The following is a 17,871-nucleotide window of genomic DNA, read 5'->3' on the forward strand; positions in this document are numbered from 1 at the left end:
GTGAGGAAATAGAAAGGGATACACCGTCCTCTATAGGTGCTGAGTCCAGTTAGGATGTGTGCATTGTCACATAGAGAGGGGGGCTAGCTGTTTATGTCTCTCAGGACAAAGCCAAGATGGTCTTAGGCTATTGTCTCATCTGTGCTATTCAGGTTCATTAGCATTTATTTTCAAGACCGAAGAAAATAGGTTTAAATTGGTGAAGGAAGAATCTGAACTGACTGTAAAACAAATAAATTGTTTTTGACAGCAGGAACACTGGAATCCATTTCTGAAGATGTTAGGGATTTGCAGAAGCTCGGTGTCACCTGGGCTCTCAGAAACCATCCAGTCAAGCCCCACTCAGCATAGATGTCCTCTGCATACCCCCACACAGCCTGTGCATCATGCCCTCCAGGGGAGATGCCAACAGTTTTCATTATTTTTATCTCCATTTGATTCGGGATGGGCACTAACGCAGCTAATAGACTGGGTGGAGGAAGTCTGTCCCCAGTTAGTGAGAGGCTGTGGGTCTCACCTCCCAAGGTAGCCAACTGTCCATTTCAGGACAGTTCTGATTGATATAAATTATCTCCTTACACTGTGCGTAAGTTGCCTGCCCCATACTATTCTGGGGTTGATTCTGCCTCCATACATTGAGGCCCAGGCCCAGACTCCTTCCAGCTTTCCAGTACTTTAGGTATCTGAAAATACTGATATATTTCAGGTTAAGCATCCTTGTTACCTCCATCATTCCTTTGATGATTTGGCCTCCAGACCACTCCTAGAATAAGTGGCTAAATAGATCCAGCACCATAGATATGGGTGACTGGAGTTCATATTCCCAAAAGCCCAGTCTGGTAGCCTGTCATCTGTCTTTCTTAAAGATGTCAAGGTCAAAGTCTTCACCCTTCTCTGTCTTGTGGCATTTGGTCCTATTGATCACTACTCTTCTTGAAACTCTATCACAGTGATTGTCAGGACACCATCCTTCCTGGCCCCCCTCCTACCTCCTGGCTATTCCTTTGTGGTTTCCTTTGCAAGCCCCCCTATGCTATCACCCTTCCAAGTCAGGGACCCTGGGATCCTACCCTTGTCCCTCTTCCCATCCATGGCTTTCATCAAGAAGCAAAGGGTGTAAGTCTCACTCTGCTGAGTGTGAGATGAAAATACCCTTCTGCTATCACAACATCCACAAGTATCATTGACTTAATAAATCAAAACGTGGTCTCACACCAGTTCATCTACCTGAATTTCCTGTCTTCATAGAGGGTATCTCCGCCTATCCAGTCGCCTAAGCCAATGTCCTGGAAGTGACTTGGCTCTCCCTCACCACATCCATAAGATAGTATGCTGCCAGCTCTTTCTCCTTAGCATTTCCTGAATTCATTTTCTTCTAGTTCTCCTCTACTCTCTCCAGTCATTTCTTCCAGGTCTTCGTGAGCGTCTCTTTGTGTTTTTACAGTGCTTCTTACTCTGCTGCTACCTCAGCCTGGTCCCTTAGCCTTTATTGTCTGGACAATCACAGTTCTCCCCTGGTTGAATTCCTGCCTCCTGTACTACCTGCTCCAATCCAGCTTCCACCGTACACTGAAGGGATTTTTCTAAAATGCACATCTGTTCTGCTATTTTCCTACTTAACTCACTGAAATAACTTCCTTGTAAGGCTGGTTCTCCAATTACTGAGAAATATAATGGCTAGGAATCACATGAGAACTTCATGAAAAAGCAGCCTCCTGGAGCCTCCTCCCACTCAGACTGACTGAGGAATCTGTCCCGGAGACCCCCACCACCAACCACACATTGGAGAACAGGGGCCTACAGGGCAAAGTACAGACTTTCCAGCAGGCCCTAGAAGGCCCCCAGGATCTGGGCTCTGTCCAGCTCTCTACCGTCCCCTGTTTTCCCCTCACATCCTAAGTATTAACTGCATGCCAGCAGTCCCCAAATGTGCTCCTGCAATTCTATGCCCACGTAGTCTGTGACTGCAGGTGGCTTTGCCTGACATGCCTCTGTACCCGTCCCCGTGGGCCCGACACTGGCCTGCAAGCTGCCTGGAACCAGGACATTTTCTTGTTTCATCGTTAGGACCCCAGAACCGACCACAATGCCTGGCACACAGTCAGTGCTTGTTCATTGTGATTGGTCAAATGGATAAACGAATGAATAGCTAACACTATACTTCAAGAGACACCGAAGTGTCATCTATTGAAGGCTTCTTCACTTCCATCCCCACACCTCCCACCAGCGAGACTCTGGTCCCCTCAACACGTGTCTGTTTCTAACATATCACCTAAGACAGTTTATCTTATTTATTTACATATGTATCACTGTAGGAGACCAGGAGCTCAGTACTGAGCACAGTATACTTAGCACCTTGTAGATGCTTAATGCAAGTTTGCTGGATGAACAAATTCCTCTTACTTCCATTGTCGTGGTGCCAGTAAGTCCATTTGGGTAGCCTGAGATTGTATCAGGTGTTTTTGGCATCTGTGTTAGACTGTTTGCTCATTTTGTGTTTGTAAGTGGCTAAAAATCCTTAAATATTTCTCATATGAACCAGTTACAAACCAGGTCTCACAATTCTGTTACTTATGCAGAATTTCCAGCTCTAAGTGGAAGACTTTGAGCTTAACCCTATTAAATTTAATCTAATATATTCAGCAGCCTGTCACAATCTTGTTAAATCTTTATTCCATCACCCACCTTATTAGGGGGCCCTCCCACTTTAGTCATCAGCAGATTAGTAAGCATGCCATTTAGATGTCATCTAAGTTAATGAACTTGACTGAGCCAGAGTCACATGGCAGAGTCCCAGAAACTCCTTCTGAGCTGGCGTCCGATAATCAATAAACTTTGGTTAAAAGTATTCAGCATTCTGGGGATTCACATTAAGTGGTGGAGCCAACCACTTAAGAGTGTCTGTTTCCGGGTGGGCAAGGAGCTAGGCTTCCTAGGAGGGCATGGCAAGGCACCCTTTCTGCTTATTTCACCCAGATGCTGACTGCTTTTTGGTTTCCTTGCAAGGTTACCCTGTTGGGATGTTGTTAGTTGGAGGACAGCTACCTCTGAGGTTATTATGGTTTTTTGCAGATTATTGGAAGCCCTGGTGTCATTTCTTGATTTCTCGGATAAGGAGGCCAACACTGCTATGGGACTGTTCACAGACTTGGCTCTGGAAGAAAGGTAATTTTTTTTATTTATAGAAATTGACATTTCTTCTTCAGTCTTTGTTGAACTGTCTGATCTTTAAAAATGTGCCGTATTCAGAGAGGCTAGGCCAAATCTCCAAGTGAGTATTGCAAGATTCACTGAGAAGGAGGGCTGATGCCTCCCAGGGGGCTGCGGCCACCCACTCCCATTCTAGTCACTCTGCCTAGAGGCTGACCTGGGCCTCCATGGGTTTGGAAGCAGCAGCATACTTAAAGCAGTGCCTCTCACAGTAGGCAAGCCTCCAAAGTGTCGGGAACCTTCCTTCCTTCTAATCAGTGCCTGGTACGTAGGAGTTGCCCAGCAAATTCGGGTTGAATGAACCTGAGTGAGCCAGTGAGCCAGCAAGCAAGAATGAACAGTCAAATGCAGCCGCCTCTGGGGTTGCCAGTGACATCATGAGTAACGACCTCCTTCTGCCCCATGGCTTTGTGTTGTTTTGTCTTGTTTTGCCTGGCTGCTGGGGATGATAGTAAGGGTCTTAGTTTTCATAATTTTTCAAGAGCTTTTTTTTAAAGTGCATCTTGTGTTTTAAATTTCCTTACAAATTTTAGGACACCTTGCTTAAAGATGGTAATGGGATGAGAGAGCTGCTTGTGTTCACAGGCAGGCCAGCCAGCTGGCACGGGCCGGGGTATGGAACAGTGGCTGTAGCGTGTGGAGATGCACATGCATCCAGGCCCTCCCAGTGGCTCCGATGGGTAAACATGCTTGCACGGTATTTGCCTTCCGCACAGCACACACATGCTGTAGACTCAGAGCAGGGGTTGGGGGTAAGTCAGCTTGTTAGAAGCCTAGAGATTCCAGCAACCCCTGCTTAAGGGAGCTACCATCTGAGATCTGTTGTTTAACATCAAAGGCAATTCTCCAGACTCAGAAAAATTAAAGCCACATTACATACATAGTGACATGTTTTTTTCTGTTTTTGTTTCTGAATTCTCCATGCACAGTCTAAATCATATGGACCTAGAGTTTGCAACGTTAATTATCTGAGACACTGTATTTATGTTACAGTTTGTGCAATGTAAAAATAAATCCTGGCTGATGGTTTCTCGACAGATTCCAAGTCTGGTTCCAGGCCAACCTTCCAGGTGTTCTCCCTGCAGTCACAGGCGTTCTGGTGAGCAAACCCTCATTTTCACCCTCTGTGACAGACACTCTCAGCAGCGTGAATGGGGCTGTTTAAACACAGTTTACAATCCAGAACAACTATTGTCTCTCAGTTGAGTAATCATTTATTCACAGCTGGAATTTACACAATTGTCAGTTATTGAAACAGCTACAGTAGGGACAGGTGGAGGTGGCATATGGATGGCGCTGGTTACAGGGGAGGAAAAGCTGGATATGGGTGGCATCTTAAGTGAAGGTGGATAGAGTTCATCAGTCTCCATCAGTCCCCTGCTGACAATAAGTTCGATGTGCAACGCTGTTCCCAAATGGAAGTCATCCTGTCAGGAAGACTAGTATAGCAATTTGAGCTGATAAGGCAGTGAATAGTGTCGGGGGCAGGGCTTCTCCTTGGAGAGTGTGTTGCAACTGAAGCCTGTCCCTATTGAACCTTAGAAGTTTCAGGGGCCCTTAGAGAGCATAACCACACCCCAGCATGCCACAGCTGTGGAAATGAGCCTCTAAGAAGGGAAGGGATTTGCCCAGGTCCTCCCAGCTGGTTGATGGAGGAGCTGGGATTAAGCCCTAGGCGAAGACCCTTTTGGGTCTGCCCCTCTATGTGCCTCCATCCTGTTGCCAGTGTGACCCCAGGGATGCCCCTGTGTGACATGAAGCTATCTGGTTGGTTCGTGGGCCTTTCGGTGAGTGGGGAATTCACCAAGAGATCATGCGGCATCCTTTGCCTGCTCTCTGAGGCTCTGCCTTCTTTCGATTCTCATTTAGAAGACAGATCCCAAGGTAAGCAGCTCCTCAGCTCTGTGCCAGTGCATTGCCATCATGGGAAACCTCAGTGCTGAGCCTGCCACCCGAAGACACATGGCGGCCTGTGAGGAATTTGGGGATGGCTGCTTGAGCCTCCTGGTATGTTAGCTTTTCTATTCATAATTGGTCTTTATCCTCTTCGGGGGCATTAGCTGCTGCTTAGTTATCTGGCTTTTCCAGAAATTCTGTTTCTGTGAGTGCTGGATGGCGCCAGTGGCTTCTCCCTTCTGTAACCTCGGATTTTATGCGCTGCTGGCCTTAAAGAGCCCCCCAGATCAAGTCTCATTCGCCCTGGGGAGATTTGAAGGATTTTCTTTGTTAATTTTTAAAAATTATTTATTTATTTATTTGTTTATTTATTTATTATTTAACTTTTAAGTTCAGGAGTACATGTGCAGGTTTCTTATATAAGTAAACTTATGTCATGGGAGTTTGTTGTACAGATTATTTCGTTATCCAGGTATTAAGCCTAGTACCAATTATTTATTTTTCCTCATCCTCTCCCCCTTCCTCCCACCCTCCACCTTCTGGCAGGCCCCAGTGTGTATTGTTCCCCTATGTGTGTCCATGTGTTCTCATCTTTTAGCTCCCACTTACAGGGAAGAACATGTAGTACTTAGTTTTCTGTTCCTGCATTAATTCTTATCCTGCAAGGGATAATAGCCTCTAGCTCCACCCATGTTCCTGCTAAGGACATAATCTCATACTTTTTTATGACTTAATGGTATTCCATGGTGTATATGTACCACATTTTCTTTATCCAGTCTATCATTGATGGGCATTGAGGTTGATTCCATGTCTTTGCTATTGTAAATAGTGCTGCAGTGAACATATATGTGCATGTGTCTTTATAATAAAAATATTTCTATTCCTTTGGGTACATACCCATTAATGGGATTGCTGGGTCAAATGGTATCTCTGTTTTAGGTCTTTGAGGAATAGCCACACTGTCTTCCACAATGGTTGAACTACTTGATGCTCCCACCAACAGTGTATAAGTGTACCTTTTTCTCTGCAGCCTTGCCAGCATCTGTTATTTTTTGACTTTTTAATAATTGCCATTCTGACTGGTGTGAGATGGTATCTTATGGTTTTGATTTGCATTTTACTAATGATATCAGTGATACTGAACTTTTTTTCATGTGCTTGTTGGCCATCTGTATGTCTTCTTTTGAAAAGTATCTCTTCATGTCCTTTGCCCACTTTTTAGTGGGGTAGTTTATTTTTCTCTTGTACATTTGTTTAAATTCTTTATAGATGCTGGATATTAGACCCTTGTCAGATGCATAGTTTGCAAAAACTTTCTCCCATTCTATAGGTTGTCTGTTCACTCTGTTGATAATTTCGTTTGCGGTGCAGAAGCTCTTTAATTAGATCCCATTTGTCAGTTTTTGCTTTGGTTGAGATTGCTTTTGGTGTCTTTGTCATGAAATCTTTGCTCGTTCCTGTGTGTAGAATGGTATTACCTAGGTTATCTTCCAGGGTTTTTATAGTTTTGGATTTTATATTTAAGTCTTTATTCCATCTTGAGTTAATGTTTGTATATTGCATAAGGAAGGGGTCCAGTTTCAATCTTCTGCATATGACTAGCCAGTTATCCCAGCATCATTTATTAAATAGGGAATCCTTTCCCCATTGCTTGTTTTTATCAGGTTTATTGAAGATCAGATAGTTTTAGGTATGCGGTCTTATTTCTGGGTTCTTTATTCTGTTCCATTGGTCTATGTGTCTCTTTTTATACCAGTACCATGCTGTTTTGGTTACTGTCACCCTGTAAGTATAGTTTGAAGTCGGGTAACGTGATGCCTCCAGCTTTGTTCTTTTTGCTTAGGATTGCCTTGGCTATTCGGGTTTCTTTTTGGTTCCATATGAATTTTAAAATAGTTTTTTCTAGTTCTGTGAAGAATGTCAATGGTAGTTTAATAGGAATTGCATTGAATCTATATATTACTTTAGGCAGTATGGCCATTTTAACAATATTGATTCTTCCTGTGCATGAGCACAGAACGTTTTTCCATTTGTTTGTGTCATCTCTGATTTCTTTGAGCTGTGTTTTGTAGTTCTTCTTGTGGAGATCTTTCACTTCCCTGTTTAGCTTTATTCCTAGGTATTTTCTTTTGGTGGCAATTATAAATGGGATTGTATTTCTGATTTGGCTCTTGGTTTGACTGTTGTTGGTGTCTAAGAATGCTAGTGACTTTTGTATGTTGATTTTATATCCTGAGACATTGCTGAAGTTGTTAATTAGCTTCAGGAGCTTTTGGGCCAAGACTGTGGTTTTTTCTAGATACAGGATCATGCCGTCTATAAACAGAGGTAGTTTGACTTTTTTTTCTTCCTATATAGATGCCCTTTATTTTCTCTCTTGCCTGATTGCCATGGCCAGGACTTCTAATGCTATGTTGAATAGGAGTGGTGGGAGAGGGCATCCTTGTCTTATGCTGGTTTTCATGGGGAGTGCTTCCTGCTTTTGCCCGTACGTATGATGTTGGCCATGGGTCTGTCATAGATGGCTCTTATTACTTTGAAATATGTTCCTTTAGTACCTAGTTTATTGAGAGTTTTTAACATGAAGAGGTGTTGAATTTTATCAAAAGCCTCTTCTGCATCTATTGAGATAATCACATGGTTTTTGTTCTTAGTTCTGTTTATGTGATGAATCACATTTACCTATTTGCATGTGTTGAACCAACCTTGCATCCCAGAGATAAAGCCTACTTCACTGTGATGGATAAGCTTTTTGATGTGCTGCTAGATTTGGTTTGCCAGTATTTTGTTGAGGATTTTTGCGTCAGTGTTAATCAAGAATATTGGCCTGAAGTTTTCTCTTTTTTGTTGTGTCTCTGCCAGGTTTTTGAATCAGGACGATGCTGGTCTCATAGAATGAGTTAGGAAGGAGTCCCTCTTCCTTGATATTTTGGAATAGTTTTAGCAGGAGTAGTCCCACTTCTTCTTTGTACATCTAGTAGAATTCAGCTGTGAATCCAGCTGATCCTGGGCTTTTGTTAGTTGGTAGGCTATTTATTACTGACTCAATTTCAGAGCTCATTATTGGTTTGTTCAGGGATTCAATTTTTTCCTGGTTCAGCCTTTGGATGGTGTATGTGTCCAGAAATTTATTCATTTCTTCTCAATTTTCTGGTTTATGGGCAGAGAGGTGTTCATAGTATTCTCTGATGGTTGTTTGTATTTCTGTGGGGTCAGTGGTGATATCCCCCTTGTTGTTTCTGATTGTGTCTATTTGCATTTTCTGCCTTTCCATTTTTTTTAGTCTAACTAGTGGTCTACCTATTTTATTAATTTTTTCAAGAAACCAGCTTTAGAATTTATTGATCTTTGGAATGGGTTTTTGTGTCTCAGTCTCCTTCAGTTCATCTCTGATTTTGGTTATTTCTTGTCTTCTGCTAGCTTTGGGATTTGTTCACTCTTAGTTCTCTAGTTGTTTTAGTTGTCATGGTAGGTTGTTAACATGAGATATTTCTAACTTTTTAATTAGGAATATCTGTTAGGGCATTTAGTGTTATAAATTTCCCTCTTAACACTATCTTACCTGTGTCCCAGAGATTCTGGTATGTTGTGTCTTTGTTCACATTAGTTTCAAAGAACTTGTTGATTTCTGCCTTAATTGGTTTATTTGCCCAAAAGTCATTCTGGATCAAGTTATTCAATTTCCATGTTGTTATACAGTTTTGAGTTCATTTCTTAGTCTTAATTTCCAATTTGAGTGTTAAGGTTTCAGTTATTTTGCATTTGCTAAGGACTGTTTTACTTCCAAATATGATGGATTTTAGAGTATGCACTATGTGGCAATGAGAAAAATGTATTTTCTGTTGTTTTCATTTTGAGAAATCTGTGTATGTACATCAGGCCCATTTGATCCAGTGCTAAGTTCAGGTCCTGAATATCTTCATTGATTTTCTATGTCAATGATCTAATATTGCCAGTGGGGTGGTAAAGTCTTCTGCTATTATTGAGTGTCAGACTAAGTCTCTTTGAAGGTGTCTGAGAACTTGCTTTATGAATCTGGATGTTTCTGTGTTTGGTGCATAAATATTTAGGATAGTTAGATCTTCTTGTTCAATTGAACCCTTTACCAATATGTGTAATGCCCTTCTTTGTCTTTTTTGGTCTTTGTTGGTTTAAAGCCTGTTTCATCTAAAACTAATAAGATTGCAACCCCTGCTTTTTTGTTTTCCATTTGCTTGGTAGATTTTTCTCCAACCTGTTATTTTGCCTATGTGTGTCATTGCTTGTGAGATGGGTCTCTTGAAGACAGCATACCAGTGGATCTTGGTTCTTTATCCAACTTGCCACGCTGTGTCTTGGGACATTTGGCCTATTTACATTCAAGGTTAGTATTTCTATGTGTAGATTTGATCCTGTCATCATGATGTTAGATGGTTATTTTGCTGACTTATTTATGTGGTTGCTTTATAGTGACACTGGTCTGTGTACTTCAATGTGTGTTTGTAGAAGCTGGTAATGGTCTTTCCTTTCCATATTTAGTGCTTTCTTCAGGAGGTCTTGCACTACAGGTCTGGTGGTAATGAATTTCCTCACCATTTGCTTATTTTTCCTTTACTTATGAAGTTTAATTTGGCTAGAAATGAAATTCTGGGTTGGAATTTATTTTCTATAAGAATGTTGAATATTGGCCTCCAGTCTCTTCTGGGTTGTAGAGTTTCTGCTGAGAAGTCTGCTGTTAGTCTGATGGGCTTTCCTTTGTAAGTAACCTGACCTTTCTCTCTAGTTGCCTTTAATATTTTTTCTTTCATTTTGACCTTGGATAATTTGATGATTCTGTGTCTTGGAGGTGATCTTCTTAATGACGTATCTTACTGTGGTTCTCTGCATTTCCCAAATTTGAGTGTTGGCTTCTCTATCTAGGTTGGGGAAGTTCTCATGGATGATATCCTGAAATATGTTTTCCAAATTGGTTCCATTCTTCTCATCTCTTTCAGGGACACCAATTAAATGTAGATTGGGGCTCTTTACATAATTCTATATTTCTCAGAGGTTTTGCGCGTTCCTTTTTATTATTTTTTTATCTATTCTTGTCTGACTGTCTTATTTCAGAAAGCCTGTCTTCAGGCTCTGAGATTCTTTCCTCTGATTGGTCTATTCTGCTATTAACACTTGTGATTGCATTATGAAATTCTAGTAGTATGGTTTTTCAGCTCTACCAGGTTGGTTATGTTCTTTTCTGTATTGACCATTTTGTCTGTCAGCTCCTTCATTGTTTTATTATGATTTTTGGCTTTCTTGATGTGGGTTTCAATGCACTCCTGTAGCTCAATGAACTTCATTCCTATTCATATTCTGAATTCTATTTGTGTCATTTCAGCCATGTCAGCCTGGTTTAGACCCTTTCTGGAGGGGTGTTGTGGTTGTTTGAAGGAAAGAAGGCATCTGGGTTTTTGAATTATCAGGTTTATCATGTGGATTCTTTCTTATCTTTGTTGATTTCTCTACTGTCAATCATTGAGATTGCTGACCTTTGGATAAATTTGTTTCTTTTATCTTATTTGATGACCTTGAGGGTTTTATTGTGGTATAAGGTGGATTCAGCTGAGTGGCTTTATTTCTAGAAGATTTTAGGGGGTCAGTATTCAGCTCTCAATTTCTGGACTGGATGCTCTAACTCTCAGGGACTTGTATTGGGCCTTGACTTTGTTTTCTGGCTCCTCTAGGTTAAGAATACACTGCAATGGGGGAGCCAAGGTGATCCCAAACCTCTGGTCACTACACTCCAATGGATGGTGTTAGCCCAAGAATTTCATAATGTGGTGATAATGAGACCTTAACTTGTTCATGCATGCCAACAGCAGCGGAAGACCTGTGGCAGGGTGCTAGCAGGTGTCAGGGTGCCTGCCTCCTTGCAGGTGTTTGCCACAATGGCAGAGGCAACACAGCTGGGGGAGAGGGTCCCTGCTGATGACTGTGTGTGTGGTCATGCTGAAGATTGTGCCTTCTCTGTGCCTCGCAAGCAGAGGAGGTTGCTCCTAGAGGGACAAAGATCCACTGTACTCTATGCCATGCTAGCACAAGGGCAAGTTGCTGGTAGGGGTGGGGCTGGCTGGCTCTATGCCCATCAATACTCCATCTACAGTGGTGGTCAGTGGGAAGAGGAGGGGCAGGACTGCACTCCCATGCTCTGGCAGGGCAAGGAAAGCAAAACCTGCCTGATAGACACTCACCAGCAAAGTGATGTGGGGAGTTGCCTTGGGCCCAGGGGAAGCTGTGGTGTAGAGAGGGAGCATGTGGGCTGGTGCATGGTGATAGGGGTACCCTGCTGGTGCTCTCCACTGGTCAGGCATGGTCTGCCAGTGCAGAAGCTATGGTGTGGGCCCCCAGGGCCCCCGAGACTGCTCAGCAAGCAGGTGTGACCAGGCTGGGGCCCCAGGAGAGTCCAGCAGAGCAAGGGGTCCTCAAGTTGGACTGGCCCTGTTTGATGGGCAAGACCACCCTGCAGAGTTCAGGTCTGATGATTTCCCGAGGGCTAAAGTCTCCTATGGGACTTATTTGAGCCTAGGGAAATGGCTGTCCCTGGCCATGCTCCACTATAGATGCTTCCACACCCAACCCTCTGGGTTCCACATCAACTGGCTTGCCACCCCTACCACTTCTCTAAGCAGCTCTCCCTGACAACTCACTGAGTGTCTGTGGTGGTCAAGGGGATTTCTCCTGCCGGGGTTCCAGAGGACTATGATGAGATTAGGTTGCTCTTTGCCACTTCAATTCACCCATTCCTCCAGAGCCTTTGGGGGCCAAGAACAAGCCTTGGTACATAGGAGCCCCATGCAGGGTTCCCAGTTACTTCCCTCCGCCCCGTTTCTGCATCTTTCCTCCATCTACTCTCAGCGTCTTCCCTTTGAAGATCTGTTAGGAGCATGTCAGTCATCTCTCTTCCTCAGTGGGAGCTGTTCCACCTGGCTGCATCTAGTCGGCCATCTTGGCTGATCCTGATTTGAAGGATTTTTCTGATGGAGTTGAATGATCACCCGTCTCAGCAGCTCACTCTTCACTTTCAACCCAGGGCCAACTTGATCCATAGTCCCATGGCAGAGGCACCAGAGACTCCTTCCAAGTCTCCTGGACCAACACTAACTCATGGAACTGGTCTCTGATGCTCCAAAACCGTTTAGGTTCATGACATTGGCAATTTATGAGTTGGCAATTAGGGAGTATGGGAACTCTGAGACACTAGTCCAAGGGAAAAGATGACCATAAAAAGCTGTAAGGCAGAAAGGTCATTGGTTACCTTGTTTTGTTTTCCAAGGCCAGATGTGAGGAGAATGTGGACCTGTTCAGAGAGGTTATCTACACACTCCTGGGACTCATGATGAACCTGTGTCTTCAGGCTCCCTTTGTCTCTGAGGTATGGCGTTCTTGTCTCCCTGTCTGGAAGCCTGGGACGACCTGTACACATTCTGTGGCATAAAACCATTCTCGTGTTCACGAAGAGACAGAAGCATGTACACTCACACGCTGGCCGTGGAATGGGAAAAGGCTGGAGGGATGCACTCTCCCTTTGCTCTGCTGAGGGGTGGATGCATCACTCAGTCATGTATTCACTCAGAAAACAGACTGGGTATCCAAGGTGTGCTGAGCAGAGTATGAGGTGCTGTGTTTACAAAGTCAAGTGAAAGGTGGTTCCTGCTATCAGGGTAATACCTGGAGTTAGGGGAGACAGACATGGGGAGGAATAAGAGCAGTAAAAGATGGTGTTGTGAGGGAACCTGGGCACAGTGCCGTGGTGCTAAAAAGGAGAGGGTGCTCAGAAGAAGCTCCGCTGAGAATTCAGATTGTCAGAAAATTAAAATCTCCTGCTGGCCTCTCCCCATTGTTGTAGGTTTGGGCTGTGGAGGTGAGCAGAAGGTGCCTGTCTTTACTAAACAGCCAGGATGGAGGAATCCTGACAGTAAGTTTCTCCCAGGGAAATCCAGAAGCAACTTTCACTGTTCTTGTTTTGTTTTGTTTTGTTTTGTTACCAGTGTAATCTTTTTCAAGTTGCCACCTTTGAGAATCTGCTGAGTCTCTGAGATATGGTATGGATATACTATTCGAATAATGCACACAAGCACATAAACACCAAGTTTTGTCTGCAGTTTCAGGGATTTGGTGACCTCCTTGCCATGTCCATCATCTGTGGATCCCCTAGAGTCCAGGAACCCAACTTAAGAATCCCCCTTCCATTTGGTCTGAAATTTAAGCAGCTTAGAGGATATAATCTATCTGATTTGTCCTATTTCAAAATATCCTGTGCAAATTGGACAGATCAAGTGTCCAACTTATTTAGAATCCCTTTTTTCCATAGGAAAAAATAAAAAGCCAGGCCCGTATTTTAAGCCAGTGATCCTAGAGGTTGTTTGTGCATAATAGTTTTAGCCTCTTTTTAAAATATATGCTGAAATGGCTTTCTCAATTCTGTGTCTGACATTTGAATAAGAAAACTGAGAAAGCCCTATATGTCAGCACAGTGCATCAGGAAAAGAATATTAGTATGATTCAAGAGGCTGTTTGCCATCACCCTAGAAAGTGTTCTTCACTCACGTTAAGTGATCACCCCTGTTTTTCTTCCTGTCAGGGCAGGGCCCTAATGCCTAGAGAAGCAATCAGGGCCACATCTAGGGTGGATCTGGGAAACCAGCCTTTCAAGGGTTGCAGACTGAGGACTGGCTCCACAGTTTAAAAAAGGTTCTGAGTAGATCCAACATACCCTGTTTGGGGGTAGCACTCTCTAAACGTCCCCAAAGTCAATTCAGACAGGATAGGGTGAAGGTTTTGTGCGTGTGCATTTTCATGGATGGGGCATCATAGCTTTCATCAGATCCTCAAAAGAGGTCCCTGACCCCCAAAGTGGTAAGCACCACCGTTCTCAGATGGTCCAGACCTAAAGATAGGCCTACACTAATACCTGAGTGTAGGGATTTAGGAGAGCTCTTGGGCCAGATTTCTCCAGCATTCTGTGTGTGCCACATTGGGTGCTTCCCAGCTTGCTGGGCAGCAGCTTCACCATGGGCATCTGGTCCTAGTCTAGCACAGTCTCCACTGTCCTGGGCCTGAAAGGGGATCTGTGGTGTCAACTGTAGCAAAATTCTAGGATCTTTAGGAAGCAGATTAGGGAAGCAAGATTGATAATACACAAGTTTATCTTTTCTCCCTCTGGAGTCCTCATTAAAATGAGATTAAAGCCATTGCGGGGAACAAAAAAAGTAGAGACCTACATTGACGGTGAACAGGCAATGGTTACCAATAGATAAGTAATTTTAACAAGTTTCCTGAAGATGGAGAGCAGCTGCTAGGGTGGTAATTAATGAGGCAGGGCTGAGGACACCTTCGTATAGAGTACAGACGGAGGAACACATAGCTGGTCAGTAGCAGATTTGCCTTATAATGAAAGGATCAAGGTTTCAGAACTCCTGATACAACAGAGAGCAGAGGTACAGGCAGTGGAGCTGCGTTTGCTGGCAGGCATCTATCCTCCAGGCATAAAATCAGAACACTTTCATCTTTAAAGAACTGAAACTGGAGAAAACATTTTTCTTTCTGGTATATGAGAGTGCCACCTCTCTAGCTTTCCATACTTCCCATAAACATAGCATACCCAAACATATTTTATTGCTTTTTTCGTACATGTGATTGGGCAGGTAAGAGTCAACCAGACATTGCAGGAAAGCCACACACATAAATAGGAAAACCAAGATAAACATAAAAATTGATCCAAAAGAAATAGAGATGATACAGGAAACAGAAGAAAAAAATAGTAACTATCATTTGTATCCTGAGAAAGATTAAAGATAGTTATATCCATAAAAGAGTAACAGCTTGCCATTTATTTAAAAAAAAAAAAAGAGAGAGAGAGAAGAGCTGGGAAATAAAGTAAATGAACTATCCCAGAAACTAGAACAAAAGACAGAGGAAAAGATAAAGATAAATGACACAGAAGACCAATCCAGGAAATCAAACATCCCCTAATAAAGGGCCTGCTGATATCAGAGCTCTGGGAGGAATCACAAGGGAGAACTTCCTTTCTTAGAGTTGAACTGGTTGATCCTGTGTGAAGCTGAAATAATGTGGGCCTCTGGGTGGCAAGGGGCTATGGCTGCAGCTCCGTGACAGTTTTATTAAAAAGAACAGTGCTTGCTATTATTTGGCCATCCTATTTTTTATATTTTGCTTCCAATGTTAATGATTGATTTTGCCTCACCAAACTTCCTGTTAACTTTTAAAGGTTGTCAGCATTTCTGAAAAGGACATTTAATTATCTTCTTTCTGCTGTATTCAGAGAGCTGCTGGTGTTCTGAGCCGGACCCTTTCTTCCTCTCTGAAAATTGTTGAGGAGGCCTTGCAAGCAGGAGTGGTAAAGAAAATGATGAAATTCCTGAAGGTAAGATCACTTTATTGGTTACAACCCTGAAATGTACAGAAGTGTCCTATTTTATTCGGGGAACAGAATTAAGGCGGGTTTTATTTGGTTAATGTGCTGCCATTTCTTCCTTGCTAGATTTTAAACTTCTTGGATAGGGATTTGCTTCTGCCTGTCTACCCAGACCATACTCTGAACATCAATAACAGATCGTTCAATAAATAAGAAAATTGTTCATTAGATACATCTGTAACACTTTGGGAGGCTGAGGCAGGCGGATCATGAGGTCAGGAGATCAAGACCATCCTGGCTAACATGGTGAAACCCCGTCTCTACTAAAAATACAAAAAAATTAGCCAGGCGTGGTGGGAGGAACCTGTGGTCCCAACTACTTGGGAGGCTGAGGCAGGAGAATGGCATGAACCCGGGAGGCAGAGCTTGCAGTGAGCTGGGATTGTGCCACTGCACTCTGGGCGACAGAGCAAGACTCCATCTCAAAAAAAAAAAAAAAAAAAAAAAAAAAAGACTGCTTACCCCTCAAGCCTGACTTTAAATATATATATGGCCTCTGTTCTTGATAAAAATGATCTGAGTAGGTTTCAGGCACATTGTTTTGCTCAGGTTTTGCTACTCATCTATGAGACATGTAGCCTGCAGAATTACCATGTGACCAAAGGATATTGGGATTTCCCTGTGAAATGAGTGCGGTGAATCTAAGCAAGCCGGTAGAGCAGCTATCTGGATTCACCTGCAAGGGTGAAGGAGATTATTATATTAGGTTGCCATCTCAGAATCCCACCTATGATGTGTGTGCCCATGAGATCCACACACCCATGTTGGTGTGGTGACACATGGCCTTTATTCATAAAGCCTCAGGCTGAGTGGGGCAGGGAAGCATGCTCTGTGGGCTACTGCTGGGGCAGGGTTAACACCGAGGGGGCAGCACAGGGGGTCTTAAGTTTAGGCTGCCACTTGAACAATGACTGTCATTCATTATGACTTTTGCAAACCCACCAAAAGCTCCTGATGGCATGCATACCTATGCATCATGCATGCATACATGCACGCATGCCTTTTAAAGACCCCACATGGGAGATTGCAAGGGCGGTGTTTGACAGTTGTCACCTCTTAAAATGATCTAGGTTCCTGAGGTTCCTCATGCAGGACTGTCAGCCTAACAGCCTTGGCAAGTCAGTCCTCATTCTCAAATGGGAAAATGATATGGGAGGGCCTTTTCCTCCCTTTTTGGTAGGTCTGCCATTCATCAGCATCATTCTCTTCTCAGCCACTTGCTCATAAAGCCTTCTGGAGGCAATTACTCAGGTGTACATGACAGGCCTACATTCCTGTCAGGGGTGTGGGCTGGGTTAGAGAGGATGCGGGTGACACTCTGTTCCAGCAGGGACCATGCCTGCTCACCGGGAAGCATATGCTGTTCTCCATAGAATTCTCTTTTCAGAGTTTAGGAAGCCACTAGCACTATAATAACTGCTCGCTGTGGTTTGTGGCCAAGAGCAATCATAGCACTGATTATATTTTTCTGATTTCATTCTGAAATCTAGACAGGAGGCGAGACTGCATCACGTTATGCTGTAAAGATACTAGCTATCTGCACGAATAGTTACCACGAAGCTCGGGAAGAAGTAATAAGACTGGATAAAAGTAAGTGATGATTTCCTTAAGGGAGCCCTCATCCCAGAGGTTCATCCACCCTTGAAGCTGCAAAGGGAACTGTGGTCGAGGAGGAACTTAGCAGCAATGCTGTTAACCTCTCCCAGGCTTCAGCAATGTTTATGGAAGATGTTTCACGTCAGATCTGAAAGCATTTAATTAGCCTTTTGGTTGCACACAGGTAGGATACCCAGACTGGAGACCCAGCTGACAGACAGCTCAAAGATAACAGGGGCAAAGCTAGGAAACTCCCTCTTCTCAGCAAGTTCAGTTCTCTGCCTTCACAGAAGGAGGGGGGAAAACACCTTCAACATTTAGTGAACAAGGGAAATACCAGAGTCTGAGCCCAGCTTTAGTCCAGTAACTTAAACCGGCTGTAGTTATTCACAGCAGGCTTCCCAGGAGAGGCAGCCTGCTAATGTTCTTCTTACCAACTCCCTGGAGTGCGCAGAAGGTGAACTAAAGGAGGCTCCACCATGGAAGCTGGAGCCTTTCTCCTGGATCCTGTTTCATACCCTGCAGGTTTGGTTGCCAGCACATTGCCTCCCACCTGGGGGCTGTCAGATGGGACCTCTCACCCTGGTGCAGTGAGAGGTTAAGAACAGGGGCTTTCAGGAGGACAGACCTGTTTGACACATAGCATTCATTCATCTAACAACTGTGTTGTGCTGGACACTGTTCTGGGAAGCTGAGATACTTCAGAGATTCAGCAA

At 43.6% G+C, this 17,871-nt stretch overlaps 1 protein-coding gene across 8 annotated transcripts in view; it reads left to right on the forward strand.

Moving 5' to 3' along the window:
* The window catches only part of TTC12 (tetratricopeptide repeat domain 12), a 69,511-nt gene that overhangs the window by 32,441 nt on the left and 19,199 nt on the right, over positions 1–17,871 (forward strand). For 7 of the 8 annotated variants that reach the window (XM_050755508.1, XM_050755511.1, XM_050755509.1 and 4 more), the window contains 7 exons: positions 3,073–3,165; positions 4,249–4,309; positions 5,080–5,217; positions 12,398–12,496; positions 12,971–13,039; positions 15,407–15,508; positions 17,050–17,149. In XM_050755508.1, coding sequence (XP_050611465.1) covers positions 3,073–3,165; positions 4,249–4,309; positions 5,080–5,217; positions 12,398–12,496; positions 12,971–13,039; positions 15,407–15,508; positions 17,050–17,149 — 662 coding nt within the window. The remainder of the gene's footprint in view (positions 1–3,072; positions 3,166–4,248; positions 4,310–5,079; positions 5,218–12,397; positions 12,497–12,970; positions 13,040–15,406; positions 15,509–17,049; positions 17,150–17,871) is intronic. The other variant, XM_050755514.1, reaches the window with a different exon arrangement.

The sequence above is a fragment of the Macaca thibetana genome, chromosome 14 (assembly GCF_024542745.1).
Source record: "Macaca thibetana thibetana isolate TM-01 chromosome 14, ASM2454274v1, whole genome shotgun sequence".
Classification (NCBI taxonomy): domain Eukaryota; kingdom Metazoa; phylum Chordata; class Mammalia; order Primates; family Cercopithecidae; genus Macaca; species Macaca thibetana.